The following is a 21498-nucleotide window of genomic DNA, read 5'->3' as shown; positions in this document are numbered from 1 at the left end:
TGCAGAATTGGACAAAATGACAGGAAGGATTCGAAACCTGCGGGACCAGAGGTTTACAGAAGATTGGAAGAAGTACAGTATATGAATGATTGAAGAGCAACTGTAATCAACAAATTACGATAGTAGGACTACAAGAAGTTTTGTAAGGAGAAATATATGAAGTGTTACAAAGTAGAAAAAGATAGAGATATTGGTTATGAGTCTGAAATGTAATAGGGAAAATAAGAAATGCATACTAAGAGTTTAGATTGGAAAATTTTCAGACAGGACTGATAGAAGTCAAAAAAAATGAATAAGATGTAAAAGTACGTTTAATTACTGTTGAAAATGATATGTTAAAAAACCACACACACACACACACACACACACACACACACACGAATGAAACCAGAGTCTGGCTTGGAGTTTCATGCATGATCCCAGGCTGGAGGTTTGTTTTCTCCAGAAAACCACGAGTGCTAAACTACGAAGAAGCCTCAATTTCCACCCTTGGTTTAATTGTGGAAGAGAGACAGACCACAAGGACTCTTTTACACACAGGGCTAAGCCTCCCTCCTGGGAGGAGGAGGAGGGCAGGCGTGACTGAGCTGGGGAGATTTGCACACCTCCCATGTGCCAGAAACCGCCACACACTTTTAATGCGCTTTAACCAAATTAAGCGGACAACCAAATGAGCCTTTTGGAGTCAAACTCTGGGTGTTTGCAGAGGTGGAATTCAAGTGTGGTTGTTTCCCCTCCTGAGCAGCCCAGATGAGGGGATTTCTCTTCTTTTGCTTTCCGCTTTTCCCAGAGGCTTCCCTCTTCCCTAACAATGTAAGAAGAAGAGCCTGCCGGATCAGGCCAATGGCCCATCTGCTCTCACAGTGGCTGGCTGGGGGAAACCTGCAAGCAGGATTTGAGCGCAAGAGCAACTCTCCCCACCTGTGTTTTCCTGCAACTTGTGTTCACAACTGTGGAGGCAGGATGTTTCCACCCTGTCTAGCAGCCACTGATAGCCCTCTCCGACTCCCTGAATTTGTCTAATCTTCCTTTAAAGCAGGCATAGGCAAACTCCAGCCCGCCAGATGTTTGGGACTACAATTCCCATCATCCCTGACCACTGGTTCTGTTAGCTAGGCATGATGGGAATTGTAGTCCCAAACATCTGGAGGGCTGGAGTTTGCCTATGCCTCCTGTGGGAGGGAGTTCCATAGTTTAACTCATTTCTGCATGAAGAAGTCCTTCCTTTTATCCAACCCGAATCTTCCAACATTCAGCTTCATTTTATGTCCACCAGTTCTAGTGTTAGGAGAGAAGGAGAAGAACTTTTCTCTATCTACTTTCTCCATGCCATGTATTATTTCATAAACTTTTGTCTGAGATTCCTGCATTGCTGGGGGTTGGGCTGGATGACCCTTGGGTCCCTTCCAACTCTAAGAGTCTATTATTCTATCTCATCCTCCATTCTCCTCCAGGCACAGGAATCCGGCAGCTGCAGCCGTAAGGACAGGATCAAATGTTTGCACAGCGGCCAAACTCGCTCACAGTATTGGAAGGTGGAAGGAATCTCCTGGCTGCATGGAAAACCCCAGGCAGGCAGGCAGGCAGGCAGGCAGGCAGGCCACACATGGGATCCTCTGGAGCAGTGGTTCTCAACCTGTGGGTCCCCAGATGTTGTTGGACTACAACTCCCACCACCCCTAGCTAGCAAGACCAGATCTCAGGGATGATGGGAGTTGTAGTTCAAGAACATCTGGGGACCCATGGGTTGAGAACGGCTATAGAGCATTTTACTTGCAAGACCCATGGTGGAGCCACATTGGCATGGCAGTGTCACTCCACAGAGCAAGGCGGCTGTCTGGTGGGAAAGACCCAAGAGACTGCCCCCCTTTCATTGCTACCCTATCCACTTGCACACTGTCCTCCCTGCAGTGTGGGATTGCACCAGGATGCTGAGGCAATTCCCCTACTGTTGGAAGATTCACACAGCAGTGAGTTAACCTGTGGAACTCCCCCCCACCAAGAGAAGGCAATGGCCACCAGCTTGGGTGACTTCAGAAGCCCAGACAAATTCGTGGAGGAGAAGCATATCGATGGCTACAATGGCTAGGCTCTGCCTCCACAGCCAGAGGTGATAATGCTTCTGAATACCAGTTGCTGAGCACCACAGGAAAGGAGAGGGCTCTTCTGCCTAAATCCTGCTTGTGTGCTCTCCTTCGTCTTCTTTGTTCGCCTCCTCCCTGGATTCTATATGGCAACCCCCTGGGTGTTCCAGAGCCCCAACAGCTCAGTTGGTAGAGCATGAGACTCTTAATCTCAGGGTCATAGGTTTGAGCCCCATGTTGGACAACAATTAATAATAATAATAATAATAATAATAATAATAATAATAATAATAATAGCATTACAAGGGGGTTGGACTAGATGACCCTTAAGTGCATTCTAACTCTACAATTGTATGATTCTTATCCCCTGCAGCTCCCCTTAAAGGACACCCTTGGGGGCTTTTGAGTTGCCAGGCCGACGCTGGAGAACCGGTTTCACGCTGACAGCCACACTTCTCCAGGAGTTCTGGCCAATCCTCCCCACACATTCCTGGGGGATGATAACAAATGCTTGGCTGCACCACCCTGGAGGGTCCCTTTACTCCCCCGCCCCCCCCCGCCTGCTAAGTTTGCTTTGCTCCTTCCCCCAAGCGCTCCTTGCCTTCACTAACTCTACTACATGGGTAGGAAAACTAAGGCCCGGGGGCTGGATCCGGCCCAATCGCCTTCTAAATCCAGCCTGCAGATGGAACGGGAATCAGCGTGTTTTTACATGAGCAGAATGTGTCCTTTTATTTAAAATGCATTTCTGGGTTATTTGTGGGGCCCGCCTGGTGTTTATCCATTAGTAGAATGTGTGCTTTTATTCGTTCATTATTTTTTTCAGAATATACTCCGGCCCCCCACAAGGTCTGAGGGACAGTGGACCGGCCCCTTGCTGAAAAAGTTTGCTGTCCCCTGCCTACTCCCAGATCCCTTTGCCTGTCGATGTGTAGAATGGCAGGCTGCTGCTCTCAAGTGCCCCTGCCTCCTGCAGTCAAACAAGAGGCATCCAACCAATAGCTCAGTTGGTTAGAGCGTGGTACTGATTATGCCAAGGTTGCAGGTTCAATCCCCTTATGGGACAACAGCATATTGCAGCTGGTTGGACTAGATGATCATCAGGGTCTCTTTCAACTCTATGATTCTATGTTGGCTCACATTTTCTAAGCCCAGGAGGTTTTCAAAATACAGAAAAATGGGTTTCCGAGGAGAAATGGGTTTGTTATTATTCCTTCATATTTGATGGAGATCTGTGATGAGTGAAAGGCATTCTGCACATGCTCAGGGGCAGACGTCTCTGACATTGATTTCCCAATTGCCAGGGCTGAGCCTTGCTTGGGGGCTCTATAGACAAACCCTGCTACCCGAAGGGGTTCGTAACCAGCTCCTGCAAAGGAGGTGGCCTTAGTCTCCACTGCATTTGGCTTCCCTTGCCCTGCTCTGGAGGAGAGGCCTATGATGTCCCCCTAATCCAGCCCACCAGTGGGAAGGGGCAGCTGTTCCTGGCGTGGCCCCTTCTCTCTTTCTCAATGTGACTTGGAACTGCCAAGGCAAGCAGGTGTGGAAAGCCAGCCAACATTGCCAGGGGGAGATCTGGGTGCGAAAGAGGCTCCTTGCTTAGGGTTGCTCCTTTGGCAAGGCTACAATTTAGGCCTGGGGGTTGGGGAGGTCAAGGAAGGCAGCCAGGAGGAGGAGGAGGAGGAGGAGGGAAACTCTGAAATGCTCCTTTTCCTTCTCTTCTAAAGTTGCCCAGTTTAGAAATGAATTAAGCGCAGGTCAAATTCACCTGGCCTAAAACATTTGGGTCACTCAAGACTGAGGAAAACCACAAGCCAGGAGCCCCTGCTCTCCCTGGCTCCCACATCCTATTTATTTATTTTTTACATTTATATACCACTTTTATATTCCCAGGATCTCAAGGTGATGTGCCTGCTTCTCCTCCTCCTCATTTCTTTCCCACAACAACCGTGTGAGGGAGCTTAGGCTAAGAGTGAGTGATTGGCCCAAGGCCATCCAGTGAGCTTCAGGGCTGAGTGGGGATTCGAACCTTGCTCTCCCAGGTCCTAGGCCAGCACTCTAACCATTACACCATACTGCCTCTATCCTATCCCCTGTCCCCTCTAACCCTGCCAACTTCTCACCACCACCGCCCAGCTCCGTTGGCTGCCTGTCTCCCTCAGGAGTCAAACTGGGCCCCCCCCTAAAGACTCCCTTGCCCTCCCTCTCCTGCTCCAATCCTAACTTCCGCTATCTGGCAGTTTCCTCACAGGATTTCCAGCCCCAACCCCACCCCAGGTGGCTCTTCTCCCAAGATGTGTCCGGACTTGGCTTGTTTTATTGCCAGGATGGCTGCAGCCCTTCTGGAATCTTGGCTGTCCAGGAGAGGACGGATTTACAGCCATAGCCCAACTGTAAATCAGTCTGTAAAATATGGGAACAGAACAGTTCCTCCTCGGCAGGCCAGGCTGCCGGAGGGGGCGTCCATCTGCACTTGTCAGCTGAGACTGCCTTGCCAGGCTGGAGGTACAGTACAGTGGTACCTCGGGTTACATACGCTTCAGGTTACAGATTCCGCTAACCCAGAAATATTACCTCAGGTTAAGAACTTTGCTTCACGATGAGAACAGAAATCATGCTCCAGCGACGCGGCAGCAGCAGGAGGCCCCATTAGCTAAAGTGGTGCTTCAAGTTAAGAACAGTTTCAGGTTAAGAAAGGACCTCGGGAACGAATTAAGTACTTAACCCGAGGTACCACTGTAGTAGGAAGTAAACCAGCCTAGCTGGCCCTGGTTTCACTTTTAAAAATCAGAAATGAAAAGGACTTGTGTCTCTGCGGCAAGGAGGCATTTCACATTCAAGGGTGACAGGCAAGCTGCAGGATCAGGCCTTGCACCAGGTTTGCTGGTGGGATTGCATCTGCTTTCTGCAGGGCTCAGCCAGCCTGCATCAGACAGACAGGCAGATGTCCATCTGTATATAAGAGAGGCTGTCTCGGTTTCCTTGGCCAGGGAGCTTTCTGTGAACCTTAAGCTGTTGCCCCTCAATTTTGGGGGGCCTGGGGCCAGGAGCTCCCACTTTGGGCTCGCATTCCAGGGCCAGGATCAAGTAGGACCAAGTGTCTGTTGACTTGGCCGCTTTTTCTGCACCAGATGGGTTTGTTTGGATTCTTCGCTGCTCTTTCTTTCCCTCCTTGAGCTCACAGGAAAGGGCAGGATAGGCTAAAGCATGATAAAAATGTGGAGATGTTTGGCCTTTTAAGAAAAAAGAATGCATTGACTAATCAAGTCTGGACCGATCAAGGCATGCCAGAACTTTTTCTTTTTAAAGTACCTGGCAACCGTTTATTGGCTGACTACGTGAAACAAGAAAATAATGAACGATCACCCACCAAACTCCCATAAAAATTGATGGAATGATTCATCTGGATTAAGCTGGGTTTGTATTGGTGTGTAAAATCACAGACTCAGGCAATTATTAAACATAATATACCATAGTAAACAGACTACCTCACCACTAGCCTGTTTATCACTAGGTAAATTTAAAGCATTTGACTGCATGGAACCAAAGTATTTAATCAGAGGGATGAAAAGAATGCATTTGGCCCTAAATTTTTCAGAATATTAGAAAATATGCATGATAGTACATCTCCTACAATTAGCATAATATGGATTCACAAAAAATGTCAATTTAGCTGCAGGACAAAACAAGGTTGCCCATTATCATCTTTATTATTTGCTCTAATTCAGGGGTGCCAACTTGAATAAAATATTGGGAGGCCCAGTTAAGCCCTGCCCCGTGTAATCAATCACAAGATGTGGTGCATGCACACCATCTGAACGGCAATGCCCATCAACTTTGGGGGCCCAGCGCCCTCAGATATTTTACTGGGGGACCAAAGGGACCTTGGCCCCATGAATTGGGTCCCAATTGATAGAATAATAATAAGAGATGATGCAGAAAAAGTGGATTGGGAGAAAACCTCTCCTAGCCCCAGTTCAAATGGACTGCTCCCTTGAAGCTGAAGGGAAGGCGATTCGCAAGCAAGAGAGAGAAAGGACCTTCTTTACACAGCAGCGCAGAATTAAACTGTGGAACTCTCTGCCACAAGAGGCAGTGGTGGCTGCCAACCTGGATGGGTTTAGAGACGGATTGGACCGATTTATGGAGGGAGGGGACAAGCAGACCCGAGATGACGAAGCCGGCAGCAGCTGCAGTGAGAAGAACGTGCTCCCTGCCCGCCCCGAAGAGGCTGCCGGTCAGAGTCCGCCAGCTTGGCCCTGCCTAAACCCTACTGTTGGTACGTCTTGTTCCGAGACGCGCCTGAAGGGGGCGATGACGAGACGGTGTTCGTCCTGGGCCCGCTCTGTGCCTCTTCTCTCTTCTGCACCGGCGCCCCCTGCCGTTTTCCGGCGACGCTCTCTCCGGACATCCGGGCTGCCTTTCCCTCTGTGGGCCCTTCCTGCTTCCGGTCCCTCCCTCCCTCGGCGGCGGCGGCGGCTTTTTCGTGAGGCGATGGCGGCGGTGCGGGGCCTCCGCATCTCCGTGAAGGCGGCCGAGCCGGAGCCCATGGAGGTGGAGGAGGGCGAGCTGCTGGTGGTGCAGGCCAGGCCGTCCCCGCCGGGCCCAGACGCCGCGCCTCCTCCGCCCGACGCCGCCCCCGCCGGAGGAGAAGAAGAAGACGACGAAGACGAGGAGGACGACGACGACGGGGAAGAGGAGGAGCTGGAGGTGCCGGTTCGGCGCTCGCTGAGGGAGCTGCTGCCGGTAACGGAGACAGGGGGCTGGGAAGGCCTTGGGCCTGCAAAGTCGGGAGAGAGGAGAGAGTTCCCTTGGGCATGGGCAGAGTGCATTTTCACCACAGGTAGAGGGGCCTCGTGCCCCCCATCCCCGCATGGCGATGGGTGGGGCCTCCGACCCCTCCGCACCCGCCTCCTCACTCTGGTCCGGGCTCTGGCAGGTCGGCGAGAGCTCGGAAGACAAAGGGTCGCCCGTGGCACTCTCAAGCCCCATGTAACACGGGGGTAGCGGGGTCAGCTTTCAAGAAGGCCCCGCTTTTGTTTTTTAAGTGGGCTACTGTCGCTTGGCAGAGGGAGCCGGCTGGCTGCACTTGCCCTTTGCCCTGGCCGAGGGAAAAGCTGCAGCAGGTGGAAGCGGCCTTGTGAATTGGCCCTACGAAGAAGGTCACCTGGTTTGGAGCTCTCGACGGAAGGTGGGCAGCAGTGGTGGGCTCCCCTCTTTTATCAGTAAATGGTTTCTCGTCTGGTGTCCTTTGGCATTCTGAGGCCTCAAAAGCAGCACCTGTGTATGGCCCGATGTAGAATTGTAGCTTGCTTATCTGCTTTACTTATGATTTCAGGACACCAGCAGAAGATATGAAAACAAAGCCGGGAGCTTCATCACTGGGATTGATGTCACTTCAAAGGTATTCCGTGCGTGCTTGGAGGTTTTACACTAAACCTGAAACTATAGCACAGGCATGTCCAACTCCCAAGAGACTGCAGTCTACTCCCACCATAAAAATACTGGTAGTGATTTTCTCATTGGATTGACCAAAGGTGTCAAGCTTTTGTGGGGGAGGCTGCACCAAAGTTGTTGAGCTATTTTTTTTTGGGGGGGGGGGGCTTTCAGTATCATGCAATCATCCAGAATCAACAAGGGATGTCCCACGGTCAAATGGTAAATCATGATTGACAGGTTGGACATGCCTGCTCTAGCAAATGGCGGGTTTCAGACTCAGTTGGTCTATTTTTCTACAGCTGATATATCATTTGTTATGTTGCTAGTTTTTTACACATTCAGTTAATAATGGGCACCTTTATGTTTGTGACACAAGCTATCTTTGGCTGTTGCACACGGTATTTCTGTGCTGTAATGCTTTATTGAAGAGGCTGGGTTTGTTACGGGGGTTGAGCCAAATGGCTCTTTCTGTGTTTTTGTAGCCTATGTAGGTATTATTTTGAAGGGCTGAGAATGCCACCTCTGGACGTGTAGGAGGCTCGTAAGGTGGCAGCTGCTGGGAATCCACCATCATCATTTTATTTGTATGCCGCCTTTTCACAGTTAAAACAATGCTCAAGGCGGCTTACAATATGAAAAGATTTACATAATTACAAACATAGCAAATAGTCATAAAAATAACACATTAAAATATACATAACCAAACTGAACAATTTCCACATAAAAACATACAAAAAGTTAATATCAGTAACAACAGCAAAAACTCCCAACAAAACTTTCCCCAAAATACCCCAGTCCTTGTTGGAAATCAACCGCAGCAGCAGTCCTTATGAGTCCAGCCAGGCCCTGCCCTAGGCCAGGTGGAGAGAGGCAGGCTCTCAGCAGGGGAGACCTCCCTAGGCAGCTGGAAAGCAGTTCTTGGCAGCTCTGGATGGCTGTGTTACAGCTACACGAAGTATCCGAGTGTCATGGCATTGAGGCTGCAAAGCCCCTCTACTGCCCTGTTTTATAAGAGGAGTTTTACTTCAGAAAGGAAACTGTTCCCTTTTTTTGTTGGGGGGGTCTGCTGGTACTAGCAGTAGAGCTAGGACTTGCTTCCAAACAGCCTTTTATGCCAGTTGACGTCTGTCTTCTGAGAGGAAGGTTCCAGCCATCAAACCCAAAGAGAGTTTGTGTCACCAAACTGTTGTAACTACCTCAAAAGCCAGCCTCCAGCATTCTCCCTCAGATGTTTGCATCCCTGTTTTAAACCACTCCTTTGGGCACTTTTTGCTGCAATGCTAACTTGACTCTAGGTTTTACTTCACCCACCATACTTAGTTTGGATTTCGTCACCCAATTTGGGAGAGGCAGAAATGTCCAAACTGCATGGAGGCTTGTTGTAAGGGAACAGGCCTGTCATTCCTGAAGTACCAGACCATAAGTTTTGTTGCTGTTCTGTGTCAGGTAATGAGGCAATCCTTTGTCAGACGAGGGATTTAGCTGTAGGGTTTTGTGATGAACTTTCTCTGTTCCTCCTGTGTCAGGAGCCAGATGCTCTATGACTCCTGGTTTGCCTATGATGCCTGACTAGCCGGCTCTTTCTCCTTTTGATGCCTTTGCTTTTTGTAGGAAGCCATTGAGAAGAAGGAGCAAAGAGCAAAGCGTTTTCATTTCCGTGCAGAGGTGAATCTCGCACAAAGAAACGTGGCGTTGGACCGAGACATGGTGAAGAAAGGTATTTGGAGCTGTGTGTGGCTTAGAAAGTGGCTTAAGCAACAAGAGATCTTGTTCTTCTCGGGCTTCAGGCTCCTTTCTGTATCAGGGGATTCCAGAGCTGGCCTTTGTGAAGGAGGGGCTTTTCCTCCTCGTGAGTTTTCTTGTTTTATAAAGCAATAAAATCTATTTACTTGGGAGAAGAGGCTGATGACAGAAAACTTCTAGTTTTTCACAAGCTATCATATCTGTAAGAAATGACTTGTGGTATAAATATGTGGAGCCTTCTGGCTGAGCACTTTGGATTACAATGTTTAAAGTGTTCATATGTAACAGGGGCTGTGGGGACATCATTATATAAAATTTCTCAAAATTTTGAAGCATTGGGAAAAACCAGTATTTTCTGGGGTTTTTTGTTTTTTTAAAAAGGAAATGGAAATATATGCATTATTTCTTACCAGCTCTAAACTTAGTTTAATACTAAGAAGCATAATTTGCTATGTTCTTCGAAATGTAATAATCACAGAAATAATACCGGTATTCATGTGTTAAGTTATACATAAGCATATAAAATATACTTTTTACCGTTAATAAATTTAGAAATATAAATGCCCCAGTTTATTAAACAAGAACTGCAAATGCTGTTAGACAGGCATGCTAACTATACTGTTTCAGTTGGTAACACAGGCATAATCTAGTTATGTATGCCTATTTTGGGGGTGATTTTATTATTGAGAATTAATGTATGTACGCTGCTTAGACTTGTTATTATTAAGTGGTTTATAATTTTTTCTACGTAAATATGCCCCCATGTTGGAGATTGAGCCCAACAGAGCTTGGCTTTTGCCTGTTGAGAATATATAGGGAGAGGGCGAGAGAAATGATACTGAATACAAAAAAACATCAGCATTGTAGTAAACTAAAGGATTTTTAAAAATTGGAAGTAAGAGTCAGCTTTATCAATAAACTGGAGAAAGTGCTGCTATAATGCAAATAGTTTTAAACCCTCTCTTTAAAACATAACTGACTCATTCTAAAATAAAATAGTCTAGTAGTTTATCTCAAACCCTGCCCCTAAAAAATGTCTCATGAGGTGGGTTGTTATTCTCCCCACCATCTTCCTCTCTTGCGGTTCTTTGCCTCTCTGCAAATTGTAATGACTTTTTCATCATTGCCACTTAGTGAGGCCTCTCGTGCCCTTCCTTTCCTTTTCCCCATCATGTGTTTCTGCCTCCTGTTGCTGGCAGCTAAAGGAGATAATGGGTTTCTTTGCAGCCATCCCGAAAGTCCGGCTGGACACCATCTACGTTTGTGGTGTTGATGAAATGAGCACCCAGGACATCTTTGCCTATTTCAAGGAGTATCCTCCTGCTCACATCGAGTGGCTGGATGACACTTCATGTAAGTTGCTTGAGGGTGTGTAACCCCCCGGCTCTTGGCTGATGTGGAGTGAATTGGACCCAGTTCTGCCTGTCTGTCATGTCCCCCCGCTCCCCATTCTGTGTTTAGATGCTAGCAGTGCAGGATTGTTCACCTCATGCACAAGACAAACCGTAACAAAGCTTCATGCTTGCCCTGTGCATTGGGACATTGCAGCACTGCCATTTTATCTGGCTGGGCCACCGACTGGCTCTCTGCTTTGCTTGAAGGCAACGTTGTCTGGCTTGACGAGGTAACAGCCACCCGAGCGCTCATCAACATGAGCTCTATGCCTGAGGAGGAGAAGATGAAACCCCAAGAAAACAGCAAGAAGGTGGCGGTGGTGGAGGCAAGCAAGAAAGGTAGATGCTTCTGGAAGCTGACCTTTCCTTGGTCCCTGGGGAGGGAGTCCCTGAGCTCTGGCCTTTGAGGCATGGCTCACCTGGGCACCTGCACTCAGAGCTGCTCAGTGCATTTCTGGAGTGCCACCCTTGGGACCAACCAGGGTGGCACACTGGTTGGAGTATTGCCTTCGGTTGTGTGAAGTGCTGGTTCAAGGCCTCACTGTTTCTCAGGCTTGGAAAGGAGAAATCCCATTGTAAAGTCACTGCTTCCTGGAGCTCCTTCAAGAAAAGGCAGGCTACAAGCGGGGTGGCAAAAGCCCAGGGGTCCAAAGTTCAGTGTGTTTTGTCTCTGTCACCAGGGAGAAAAAGGCTTTTGGATGGCAGGGCTGGGAAAGACCTCTGAGAGCTGCCATAGCTGCCAGCAGAATCTGGCAGCGTCAGGCAGCTTTGCAGGGTCATATATTAAAAACTGATGTTTGTGGTCTTATTTTCATCCTGGCACATGGGACCCTCAAGGTGGCTACCGATGGTCATGAATAACCTGCAGCCCAGGTTGGATGTGCTTATGAAACTGCTTGCTTGGCACTGAGTTACATCACTGAGACAACGTTGAATGTTTTACAGAAAGGGCCTGAGCTCACTGGCAGAGCAAACCCCTGGTATGCAGATCCTTGGGATCACTGAAAACCCCCCGGGTGGCAACCATTGTTAGTGCTGCTCAGAGCAAAGCCATTCAAACTAATGGATGTTACTTCACTTATGCCCTTAGATTTCAGCGAGACTGACATCGGTTGCACCCCTCCGCCCGAAGCCCTGGAGAGCATTACCAGTCAGTGTAGGCAGTACTGAGCTGGAGAGACCAGAGTCCTGTCTCGGTCTCATAGGGCAGCATCCTCTGTTCCTTCAGGGCTCCATGCCTTTCCCAGCCCCACTGCTGCTGCCTGGGGCCACATGCATGCAGAGCAGGTTCCCTGCCCTTCAGCTGTGTGCCCTTTCGAATATCACCATCCCTCTTTCAGTGAGAAAGCAAAGCTGTACCTTGAGAACATTCTCAGTTGGGTTCCCTCTTGTAGATGGACTTCTGCTTCTCAACCCCATGTGGCTCAGGGTGCTGGTGTGTTGTTGCACAAGCTGCCTGCTCCTCTCCCCTCCTTCCTGTGGAGGGATCCCACTTCATGGGGTGGTTTCTATGGAGTTGTGGCAGTTGGAGGTGGTGAAGCAGCACATCATCCAATGGCACACACCACCTTTTGACATTCATTTTTGTGTGCACTTCATTTCAGAGAAACAGGAAGAGAGCTCTGATGACGAGGCAGAGGAGGGCGAGGTGGAAGACGACCATCCAAATGAGACCGAGGTCAGTGCAGGAGGCTGGGTCAGGAAATTTTCACCGCTTTATAGTTCCGCGGAAAATTCACTAGTAACAGTGAATGGGTGCTAGTGTCAGATAAACATTAGGTGAACTTGGCAGTTTCTAAAGAATAAAAGTAGAATAAACGTGCTGAATTAGGCATGTTTCACTTGGGCATCCGAACATTTTCTGATGCAGACTTACTCATTTCCCCATTTGCCTAGGAATATTTTCTACTGCTATCTGGGTTTGAGGACTGAAAAAAGGATGGTTTATGGAAAGTAGAAGAGCAAGTATTTTGCATAAGTTTATATAGCTGATAGACAAAGAATCAGAAGTATTTTGCTTTCCCCCCTTCTTTTCTCTCTCTTAGTTTTTATGTTTAAAAAGTGCTTCGTACTTGATGTTGTTATTTATTACACTTGTATACCACCCTATACCCACAGGGTATTCTGTATCATGTTTTCCTTGTTTTTCAAGCTGTAATAAAAAACCAATAATGTTAAGGCTGCCAGGAAGAGCATCTTTCAGCAATCAAATACTTGGCTATTTATCCATATAAGAACACTTCTCTCTTTCTCCTCCTTGCTCCCATGGAATGTCATGAGAAGGCAAGCAGAGTCTTGCTGGAGCACACCAAAGTGGCCTATCTGGTTAAGCCTCCTGCTTCCTCCCCTCAGAGGGCAGTCATATGCTTCCAAGAAGCCCTCCCCCACCCCTTACTGGGATTGGTCTCTGAACCCTGGGGTACAGGACCTCTGGGCTTCTCCGCGCCCATATTGTGTCTTCAGGCGAAGCTGAAATTGCTGCCCCTTTTTAACAATCAGGCCTTTGCAGTAGTTTCTGCCCCTGCAGAGAGATTGAGCCTGACAGGTGTTCTTTCCACAGCTGGACACTCTCTCCCAGGCGGAGGAAGACTCCTTGTTGCGGAATGACCTGCGTCCAGCCAGTAAACTGGCCAAAGGCAACAAGCTCTTCATGAGGTTTGCTACCAGAGGTAAAGCGCTTCTCCTGCAGGGATGGTTTGTTCTAGTGTAAAAATAAACAGGATGGGTGGTTCCTCCTCCAGCAGGACTCTCCCACTCCCTCCTGGCTTGGTCTTAGATGCTCTATGAAAACACAACATTTTCTGAGGGTAGATGGGTGGAATGGCAATCGAGTCTTCCATTGGCCTTTTTCGTTGTTGGGGTGTGTGTGTCTTGCCTGTGCTGCTGCCTTGCTGATTAAAATTGCATCCTGTTTTTTGAAATGTTTTCAATTGGGGGCTCTTGATAGGATGGGCAGTTTTAAAGCAAGTATCCAACGGTAGTCCCTGAGCTTGTGCTTTGCTTCTGCAGATGACAAAAAGGAGCTTGGGGCTGCCAGGAGGAGCCAGTATTACATGAAATATGGGAATCCCAATTATGGAGGCATGAAAGGCATATTGAGCAACTCCTGGTGAGTGAGGAAGGGAGGCAGCCTATAGCTCTGTGACCCACCCTGCCGGGGAAGGGAACAGACAGGTATTTCCTTCTGTTCTTGGTGGTGGTGTATGTGACAGCTGTGTCCTCTCTGTGTGGCTTTCCAGGAAGCGGAGATACCATTCACGCAGGCTCCACCGCGACGTGATTAAGAAAAGGACTCTCATTGGGGATGATGTTGGCCTCACGCCTCCTTACAAACATCGCCACTCAGGTACCTGAGAGCTACAGGTGCAATGTGTCCCCATGTGGCTTGTGGGCCTTGCAAAAGCAGAACAGCAAAGGCTTCCTTTAGGGTTCCTCTTCCCAAACAAAGGCAGTGGCTGGATTCTGCATGCAGGCAAAACCCTTTGGCAGAAGAAGCTATTGGCTTGCAGAGGGGCCTTGTGGAATCGGCATGTTGGGGAAGAGGGTGACCTTGCTTGCCTTCAGGGGCTTGAGAGGTTCAAGCCAATACCTCTGGTTGCTTGAAGGTGTGTGGCTGCTTGAGGTGTCATGCAATTTGCTCTGGGAACCCCAAGGATGTGTTGGGCAAAGACCTTTTTGTTTTAATTTGCTTTGCTTATTCAAAACATGGTTAGTTGGTCCCAGAGTGGCTTACAAATCAGTAAAATACATGACTTTCCCTTCCTTCAAACTTAGAGTCTAAGAGATAAGGCCTGAAAGGAAAAAATGGAGGCAGGAAGAAAGATGCAAACTCAGGCACCAGTTGTTAAACTGCAAAGGCAGCTGGTCTCTGAGCACAGCCAAGGGGAAAAGACCCTCTTGCTGCCCAATGTCTGGTCATTAAAAGATGTTGGGCTGGATTTTTCATTATTGCTGTTCCCTGTTTTAGGTCATGTAGAAAGCCTGCATGTGTCATGCAGCTTTGGCTCTGAAATGTGGCATTAGAATACTGTATATCAACCCAACAGCCTTTAAGGAGAGGGAAGCCTTGTAAGGAAACACCCTGAAAAGCAGGCAGGGTGAGGGATGAATATTTCAAGGAAGTACAGAAGAGTCTTGTGAGAACAAAAATGGTTCCAGTAAGCTGAGTCAGACTAATTCTGGCTGAGTGCCGTTTGAAAGCACACAAATTGCTCCTTATGAAAACCAGAAATTATTTTTTAAAATAAAAAAATTAAAACACCCATGCAATATTGACAAGAATATAAGGAAAACCCATTTTATTCTTATACAGTTAATTTAAAAACCAACATAAGAACTTTCCACCAATATTCTGGAAGTTGTGATCTTGTACTTTAATTAGCAGCTAGCCCATTTATAGGGCTTCTTTTAAAACCTGTTAAAATCCATTTCATATTATTTCTGCTATTGAGTACAATTAATGATGGTGATTGCAGAGCAGAAAGACTTGCGTTGGGATGCGAATGGATCCATTTATTTATTTTGCTCTTGGCCTTTGCCTACTTTATTTCCCCATGCCCCCCATGCTGCACCTTGGTAGGGCAGGTTCTGCCCCAGTATGGACTTTCCAGCCATTACTGGGATACTTGGGAAGGTGGCGAGTTATCCATTTTTAGATGTTTTCCAGCAGAGACCAGGAGAGGTCATCTTCTCCCTTCAAAGGTGTTGCTGTGTTGAAGGGTTTCCTTCCCAAGACGGTTGGGCTGGATGACTTTGCTCCCTCCCAACTCTGCAGTTCTGATGCTGTCTCTTAAAATGACTTTCTTGCTCTGCAGGTTTAGTAAATGTTCCTGAGGAACCTATTGAGGAGGAAGAGGAGGAGGAAGATGATGATGATCAGGACATGGATGAAGACGACCGGGTGGTTGTGGAGTACAGGGATGAGCTGCAGGCATTCAAGCAGTCACGGGAGCGGAGTGCCTCCCGGCGGTCCAGCGCAGCCAGCGAGTCTGACTCGGATGAAATGGACTATGACCTGGAGCTGAAGATGATCTCCACTCCCTCCCCCAAGAAGAGCATGAAGATGACCATGTATGCCGACGAGGTGGAGTCTCAGTTGAAGAGCATCAGGTATGACCACTAGGCCTCTGATTCTCAGAAAGGCACCCTAGTGAAGCAGCAGTGGCCTGAGCCATCCCATTAGGGCCAGGAGGGGGAGGTGGTGACCAGAGTGCCAGTGTGTGAGCTCTGCCCTTTCTCGGATGGCCAGGGCTGGCTGGGCCTTCTGCATTCAAGGCCTTTAGTTTCCCTGGGAGGCGCATCCCCATTGGCTCAGTGGGGCAGAATGTGAGAGGGTCTTCCAGCTAAGCAGGCCTGATCTGCTATCCTCTCCACCACTTTTTGGGAGCACACTGGGAGAGAGAGGAGAAACAAAAGCAACGTGCCTCAGTCTTTTCTTTCCAGGGTGCAATATTGACCCCACCGCCAACAGGCACAACTGCACCACAAAAAACCCCTCCCCCATGCAGAAAGGCCTTTTGGAAAGCCTTGGGCCAATTAGGAATTGTTTTTCTTTTTTTAAAAAACATCACAGGAACTCGATGAGAGCAGATAGTGTTGCAGCCAGCAACATCAAGAACCGAATTGGAAGCAAAGGGACTTCAGAGAAAGTGGCTGATGTGCGGCTCCTCTTGGAGGAAAAGCGGCAGGGAAATCCCAGCCCGCGCCAGCCACTGAACTCCGTGAGATCAGGTATGGGGGTCCTCTCTGTCAGGGGGTTGCTCCAGTCTGCTTCTGCTTTAGGGAGATCTAGTTTTTGTAAGCGTTTTTGTATTATGGATATACAATGCCCTGGAAGCAGTTTGAATACACACAGTACAGTGCATTGTACATAAATAAAAAAATTATTTGCCCAAAGAGGAAGGAGTTTCATGTCTTTTGTATGTTCAACAAAGTCACCTCCGAGATCCCCCAACCCTCCAGTTTCCTTCTCGCATTTTCCCTTGCTGTGAAGCAAACATCTGGTGAAGCTGCAGATTGCCGTCTTGCCTTCTGATTGGCCCTTTTAATCTTTAAAAGTTGCCTGCTGGGAAGATCCCCAGCTTCAGCACCTACCATGCTCCTTCATGCCACCCCGGAGCTGGAAAGCCAACGAGTCTCATTGCTACCTCTCAGAATCCATTTCAGAAGGGGACGCTTCGTAATTTCATCCTGGACCAGCTCTCCCCCGCCTTCCCAGGATTCTCTTCCTCCTCTGCTCCACCTTTATCCTCTCCCACCCTTCTGTCACTGCTACCCTTCCGTCTGACTTCTGGATCAAAGTCTTCTTGCCATACACACAGCTTGGTACGGGTGTTTTGCAGCAGGTGGAGGAATGTGGGGATAATAGCAAGCAGAATTAAGTCCAGTGGGTGACTGTTCCTTCCATTGTTTCCAGATGTTCGGCAGAGGCTTGGCAAGAGGCCACACTCCCCAGAAGCCCACACCCCACCTGGAAGCCCCTCCACGTCCCACCGTGAGCCTCTCTCCGATGTGCACAGTCGACTGGGCATCCCCAAGCAGGACGGGAAAGGCCTCTACTCTGATACCAGAGAGAAGAAGTCAGGTCAGTCCCTGGGGGAGAAGGTGCTACATAATGTCAACTGACCTTGGCTATAGAAACAATGGTGGCCCAGAGAGGACCACAGAATCGCCAAGTACGCTGAGGCTCAACCATTGGGCAGAAATGATAGTGTGGCAAAAGCAGATTGAGCAGGGATTTCAGCATGGTGGTGCTGACTGGGTGAATCAGTCTCTTGGCCTAACTTTCACTCCTTGTTGCAAGGCGAGAATTCCGCTTTGTACTTCTTGTATGATGTAGATGAAACTCTTTATTATTATTAAATTTGTGTACTGCCCTTTATCTGTAGATCTCAGGGCAGTTCACAATATAAAATTACAATATAAAAACAGATAATACATAATAAGAACAAAAACAAACGAATAATTCCCCCTCCCACAACACATTTAAAAGGCCACAGAATATCAATCAGCCAAAGACTTGGTGTATAATGAAGGTGCCAGCCGAACCTTCCTGGAGAGAACACCAATGGGGAGCCACTGCTGAAAAGGCCCGTTCTTGTGTTGCCACCCTCTGGATCTCTCCTGGAGGCGGCACGTGAAGAAGGGCCTCAGATTATGACTGCAGAGTCCGGGTAGGTTCATATGGAGAGAGGCGGTCCTTGAGGTCTTGCGGCCATGAGGTGTTTCAGGCTTTATAAGTCAAACCCAGCACCTTGAATTGCGCCTGGAAACTAATTGGCAGCCAGTGCAGTTGGGCCAGGATTGGTGTAATATACTCAAACAATGCAATGTATTGAATTAGTCTGGCTTCAGAAAGAGCCATTTGTATCAAGAATTATTTGCATCTGCACCAGCCCCGAGAAGAGTAGCTTGGTGGAACTACAGTCAAGGAAACACAGGTCCCAGGTAGAGCTATTGACGAGATTCAGTCAAAAATATTTCATATGCCAACATTTGGCTCTTTGTTGTCTCTCCCCCCCCCCCCCCCGCCCAAACTAGCTGTTAATGTCCACCCATCCTCCCATATTCAATATTACCCTCAGGAGAGAGATGTGCTTGCCTAGTCAAGGAAAGAGCAACAATGCTGTTGGGTTTTTCTTTTTATTTGGTTCCAGTTGCAGAGTGGAATGAGCCACTGCGGGAACAGGATGCTGGACCAGGTGGGCCATTGGCCTGATTCAGCAGGCTCTTCTTATGCCTTTGTCTAAATGCTGGGGAAGCAAGGCAGCTTGCAGGCTTCTCAGAAGCAGCATGTGGTTGGCTGGTGTGAGAACAGGATGCTGGACTCAGTGGGCCTCCTTTGGCCTGATCCAGCTGGGCTGTTCTGAAGTTCTTATGAATGAGGGGGATGCTTTGGTAAAGCGGGACCACACTTTGAGCCTCACCTTCATCCTCGGTGTGCAGAGAATGTCAGGGCTCATTAAAACCCCAGTTTGGGCAATGTGTCACTCAGGAGTTGGTGCTTATCTGGGAGTGCCCCTTTTCCTTGCTGCTACCAATTCTTCCAATCTCTCTCTCTTTCTGTATATTATTAGCAAACTTATGGACCCGTTTAGGATCCGCAGCAAAGGTGCAGGAGAAAGTCCCCGAGAAAGCAGAGAAGTCGTCGGCCTCTCCCGAAGAAGAGGACTCTGAGCTCCAGCGGGCTTGGGGGGCCCTCATCAAAGAGAAGGAGCAGTCTCGCCAGAAGAAGAGTCGCCTTGACAACTTGCCCTCGCTGCAGATCGAAATCAGCCGGGAGAGCAGCTCAGGCTCAGACACAGAATCGTGACGGCCTTTGGGGCGCTGCTGCTGCCGCTCCCAGGTGACTGTTGCCCTCGGCCCCAAAGTGGGAGCTGGGCCCGGCGTGACCCAGGAGCCTCTTGCCCTGCTGAATGTCCGATCCCTGCGGTGCAAGGTGGCCCTGCGGGGCAGAGAGAGGTGACCTTGGCTAAGAGTGCGTGAGTGAATGTCTGTGTGTTTGTTCCCCTAGAAAGCAGTTGGGGGTTTTGTAGGAGACTTGTATGTTCTTTAGGCTTTCCACGTACTGGTTTCTTTTAAGAGGGGGAAATGGTTCCAGCAGTTCCCTCAAAGGATTTGGGACTTTCCTTGATGACCTCCTTGGTCCTTCTGCGGGTTGCTAGCTGGGGCAGGCTCTGAGGGCTAGCTCCAGCGGCCGCTGCTGCCTGCTCTTCCTCCTCCGGAATGATATTGGCCGCAAATCCCAAGTGAAGGCAGCAACAGTCCACGCCAGCAATGCTGGATAGAACCCACCAGAACTGGCTTTCTGTTTCCAGGATCCTTTCCTACTTAAAATGAAGATTGAACAGTTGGAAGCCTCTGAAAAGGGTACACGAAATCCTGAAAGGTGCTTTTTCTTTGTCTTTGAAAGTAACTTTAAAATTATTTCCATCTGTAACGTTCAAAGGAATCCAGCATTGGAAATACTAACTTTTATATATATATATTTGTGATTTTTATTTTTTGCTGTTGGCTACAGTGTGAAAGCTACCATGGTGGTTTCATATGTGCAGTTCAATATATATATGTATATGTGTATATATATATATATATATATATATATATATATATATATATATATGAGAAGAACATGGTTGTGTGTGTGCATAGGATTGAATGGAAGCTCCGCCCCATAGTGTGCCTGATGAGAGCCTCTCCTGTGCAGGCCCTTTTGAAATTATCATTGTTCTTAGTAATAGTAGTAGTAGCCTTAGAAGTATTTATTGCACTTATTGCCCTGCCCTTCCTCTCACAAGAGCCCAGGGCAGCTTGCAACAATCCACAAAACCAACATCTAAAAACAAAGCAAATTCACAATTGGCAATAAAGTACAGTTGACAGTTACATCAATTACGTTACCTAATAGAGGCCTGCAGGAACAAATAAGTTTTAAATTGCTGCTTGAATGCATGCAAAATAAGGGATAGCCAGGTCGCCACAGGTGGAGAGAGGGACAGAGCTTCCGTTTGTAGACTGCACCTGCACAGCCTCTCCTGATTCTGATGGAACAGAGAGGAGCAAGTAAGGTGTCATCTGCATATTGATGATGCTGCACCACAAAACCGTACTACACACCCCAGCAGGAGATGTTAAACAGCATGTGGGACAAAATCTAGAACCTTGCAGGCTACACAACAAGGCTGCCAGGTGGCTGAGCATTTGTCTGCCAGTGCTGGTCTCTGGTAGTGGAGTGGAACCACAGCAATAAATGCCAACTCCCACAGCTGCTCAAAGAGGATACTACGATCAGTGGTATTGAAAGCCTCAGAGGGTTTAAGCAGGGGATAGCACTCTGCCCCCTGCATCTCTCTGCTAAAAGAAATCATCAGCGTGACCAAGGCTGGCTGGGTGTGGTACTCAGGCCTGAAGCCAGAGTGGAACTGGTGGGAGCAGCTGCAAGGGCCAGTGGATCACTGCCCCCAGCATAGGACGTGTGCCTACATTCTGTCACAATTTCTGTTCTCATGACATGAATGTCTTTGGTTGATTCTTTCTCCCTTGCCACAAATGTCCCCCAATGCCAAAGGTAGTTATTTCTTTCTTCTTCCTTGGGAAGCTCTTCTCTGTGTGGCTCTTCTTCCAACACCCTTCCCCTTTGTTCTGCAGGAAGTTGTGAAGCACCCAGAATATTTTTTGCCTGTAGCAGAAAAAGTTATTGCCTTGCCCTGTTGAAGTTTTCCATGAGTCTTCCATCTTTGGGTTTTCTGCCTCTTCCCCTTGACAAAGTGGGAGGCCCCCCCTTCCCACTTTTATGCATAGGCAAACGTTTTGGGCTTTGGGAAATTGAGGGATCATGAGCTGTGAGCTTTTATTTCAGAGAAGAGCAGCCTGGAGCCTAGGAAGCAGGGAGGATAAACTAACAGCATTTGGTCTCTAAAGCTTCCTTTTTAAAAAATTTAACTGAACCTTATGTGTTTAAATATGGCTTTTCAAGATCATACCTGACAAAAGTAAATGCAGTGTTTTATCATTGTAAAAGACTGTTCAAGTGTGTGTGCCCCCCCTCTAAAGCCTGATATGTAGCTACCTATCAATACAATTAATACTTTATCAAAGATTCATGTTGCAAGTAAAGTTCCTACCCTGGACTTGGCAGATCTCAGCATTTTCACTGTCTGTGGAGCCTGGAGCCTTAGTTCTGACTGCCATGTATTCTGCAGAAGAACTCTGTGACAGCTCAAGCAGAGTGAGCAAGTGGATGGCTTCATAGGCGCAAGAGTGACTGGGCAGCAGGAAGTTGTGGCAGGCCTTGGAACAAATAGCTCAGCCTTTTCAAGGGAGCAGAAATACTAGAATGC

The 21498-nt window shown here is 48.2% G+C and overlaps 1 protein-coding gene across 4 annotated transcripts; it reads left to right on the top strand.

The window, feature by feature from the left end:
* Positions 1–6050: 6050 nt before the first annotated feature.
* On the top strand, positions 6051–19644 carry NCBP3 (nuclear cap binding subunit 3). 4 transcript variants are annotated; one of them, XM_081171569.1, is made up of 13 exons: positions 6051–6830; positions 7423–7488; positions 9135–9240; positions 10494–10619; positions 10868–10999; positions 12265–12338; positions 13221–13329; positions 13670–13769; positions 13900–14006; positions 15475–15769; positions 16233–16390; positions 17076–17243; positions 18736–19644. In XM_081171569.1, the coding sequence occupies exons 1-13, from the start codon at positions 6066–6068 to the stop codon at positions 18969–18971; spliced, it is 2442 nt and encodes an 813-aa protein (XP_081027695.1). In that variant the 5' UTR covers positions 6051–6065; the 3' UTR covers positions 18972–19644. The 4 variants fall into 4 exon arrangements, with proteins under 4 accessions (XP_081027695.1, XP_081027694.1, XP_081027697.1 ...); XM_081171568.1 differs by having other exon boundaries at positions 12265–12356; XM_081171571.1 differs by lacking the exons at positions 13670–13769; positions 13900–14006.
* The last annotated feature ends 1854 nt before the right edge of the window (positions 19645–21498 follow it).

This window comes from Podarcis bocagei, assembly GCF_964188305.1.
Source record: "Podarcis bocagei genome assembly, chromosome: 15".
NCBI lineage: Eukaryota > Metazoa > Chordata > Lepidosauria > Squamata > Lacertidae > Podarcis > Podarcis bocagei.
Note: the sequence above shows the minus strand (reverse complement) of the source record. Positions and strands in the feature narration are given on the sequence as shown.

Bases quoted from the DNA above. Each gene is read 5' to 3' on its own strand.
- NCBP3 (XM_081171568.1), top strand. From the start codon at position 6,066: ATGGACTGCTCCCTTGAAGCTGAAGGGAAGGCGATTCGCAAGCAAGAG. The intron at 7,489-9,134 runs GTATTCCGTGCG...TGCTTTTTGTAG, and splicing joins GGATTGATGTCACTTCAAAG to GAAGCCATTGAGAAGAAGGA. The intron at 13,330-13,669 runs GTAAAGCGCTTC...TTGCTTCTGCAG, and splicing joins CATGAGGTTTGCTACCAGAG to ATGACAAAAAGGAGCTTGGG.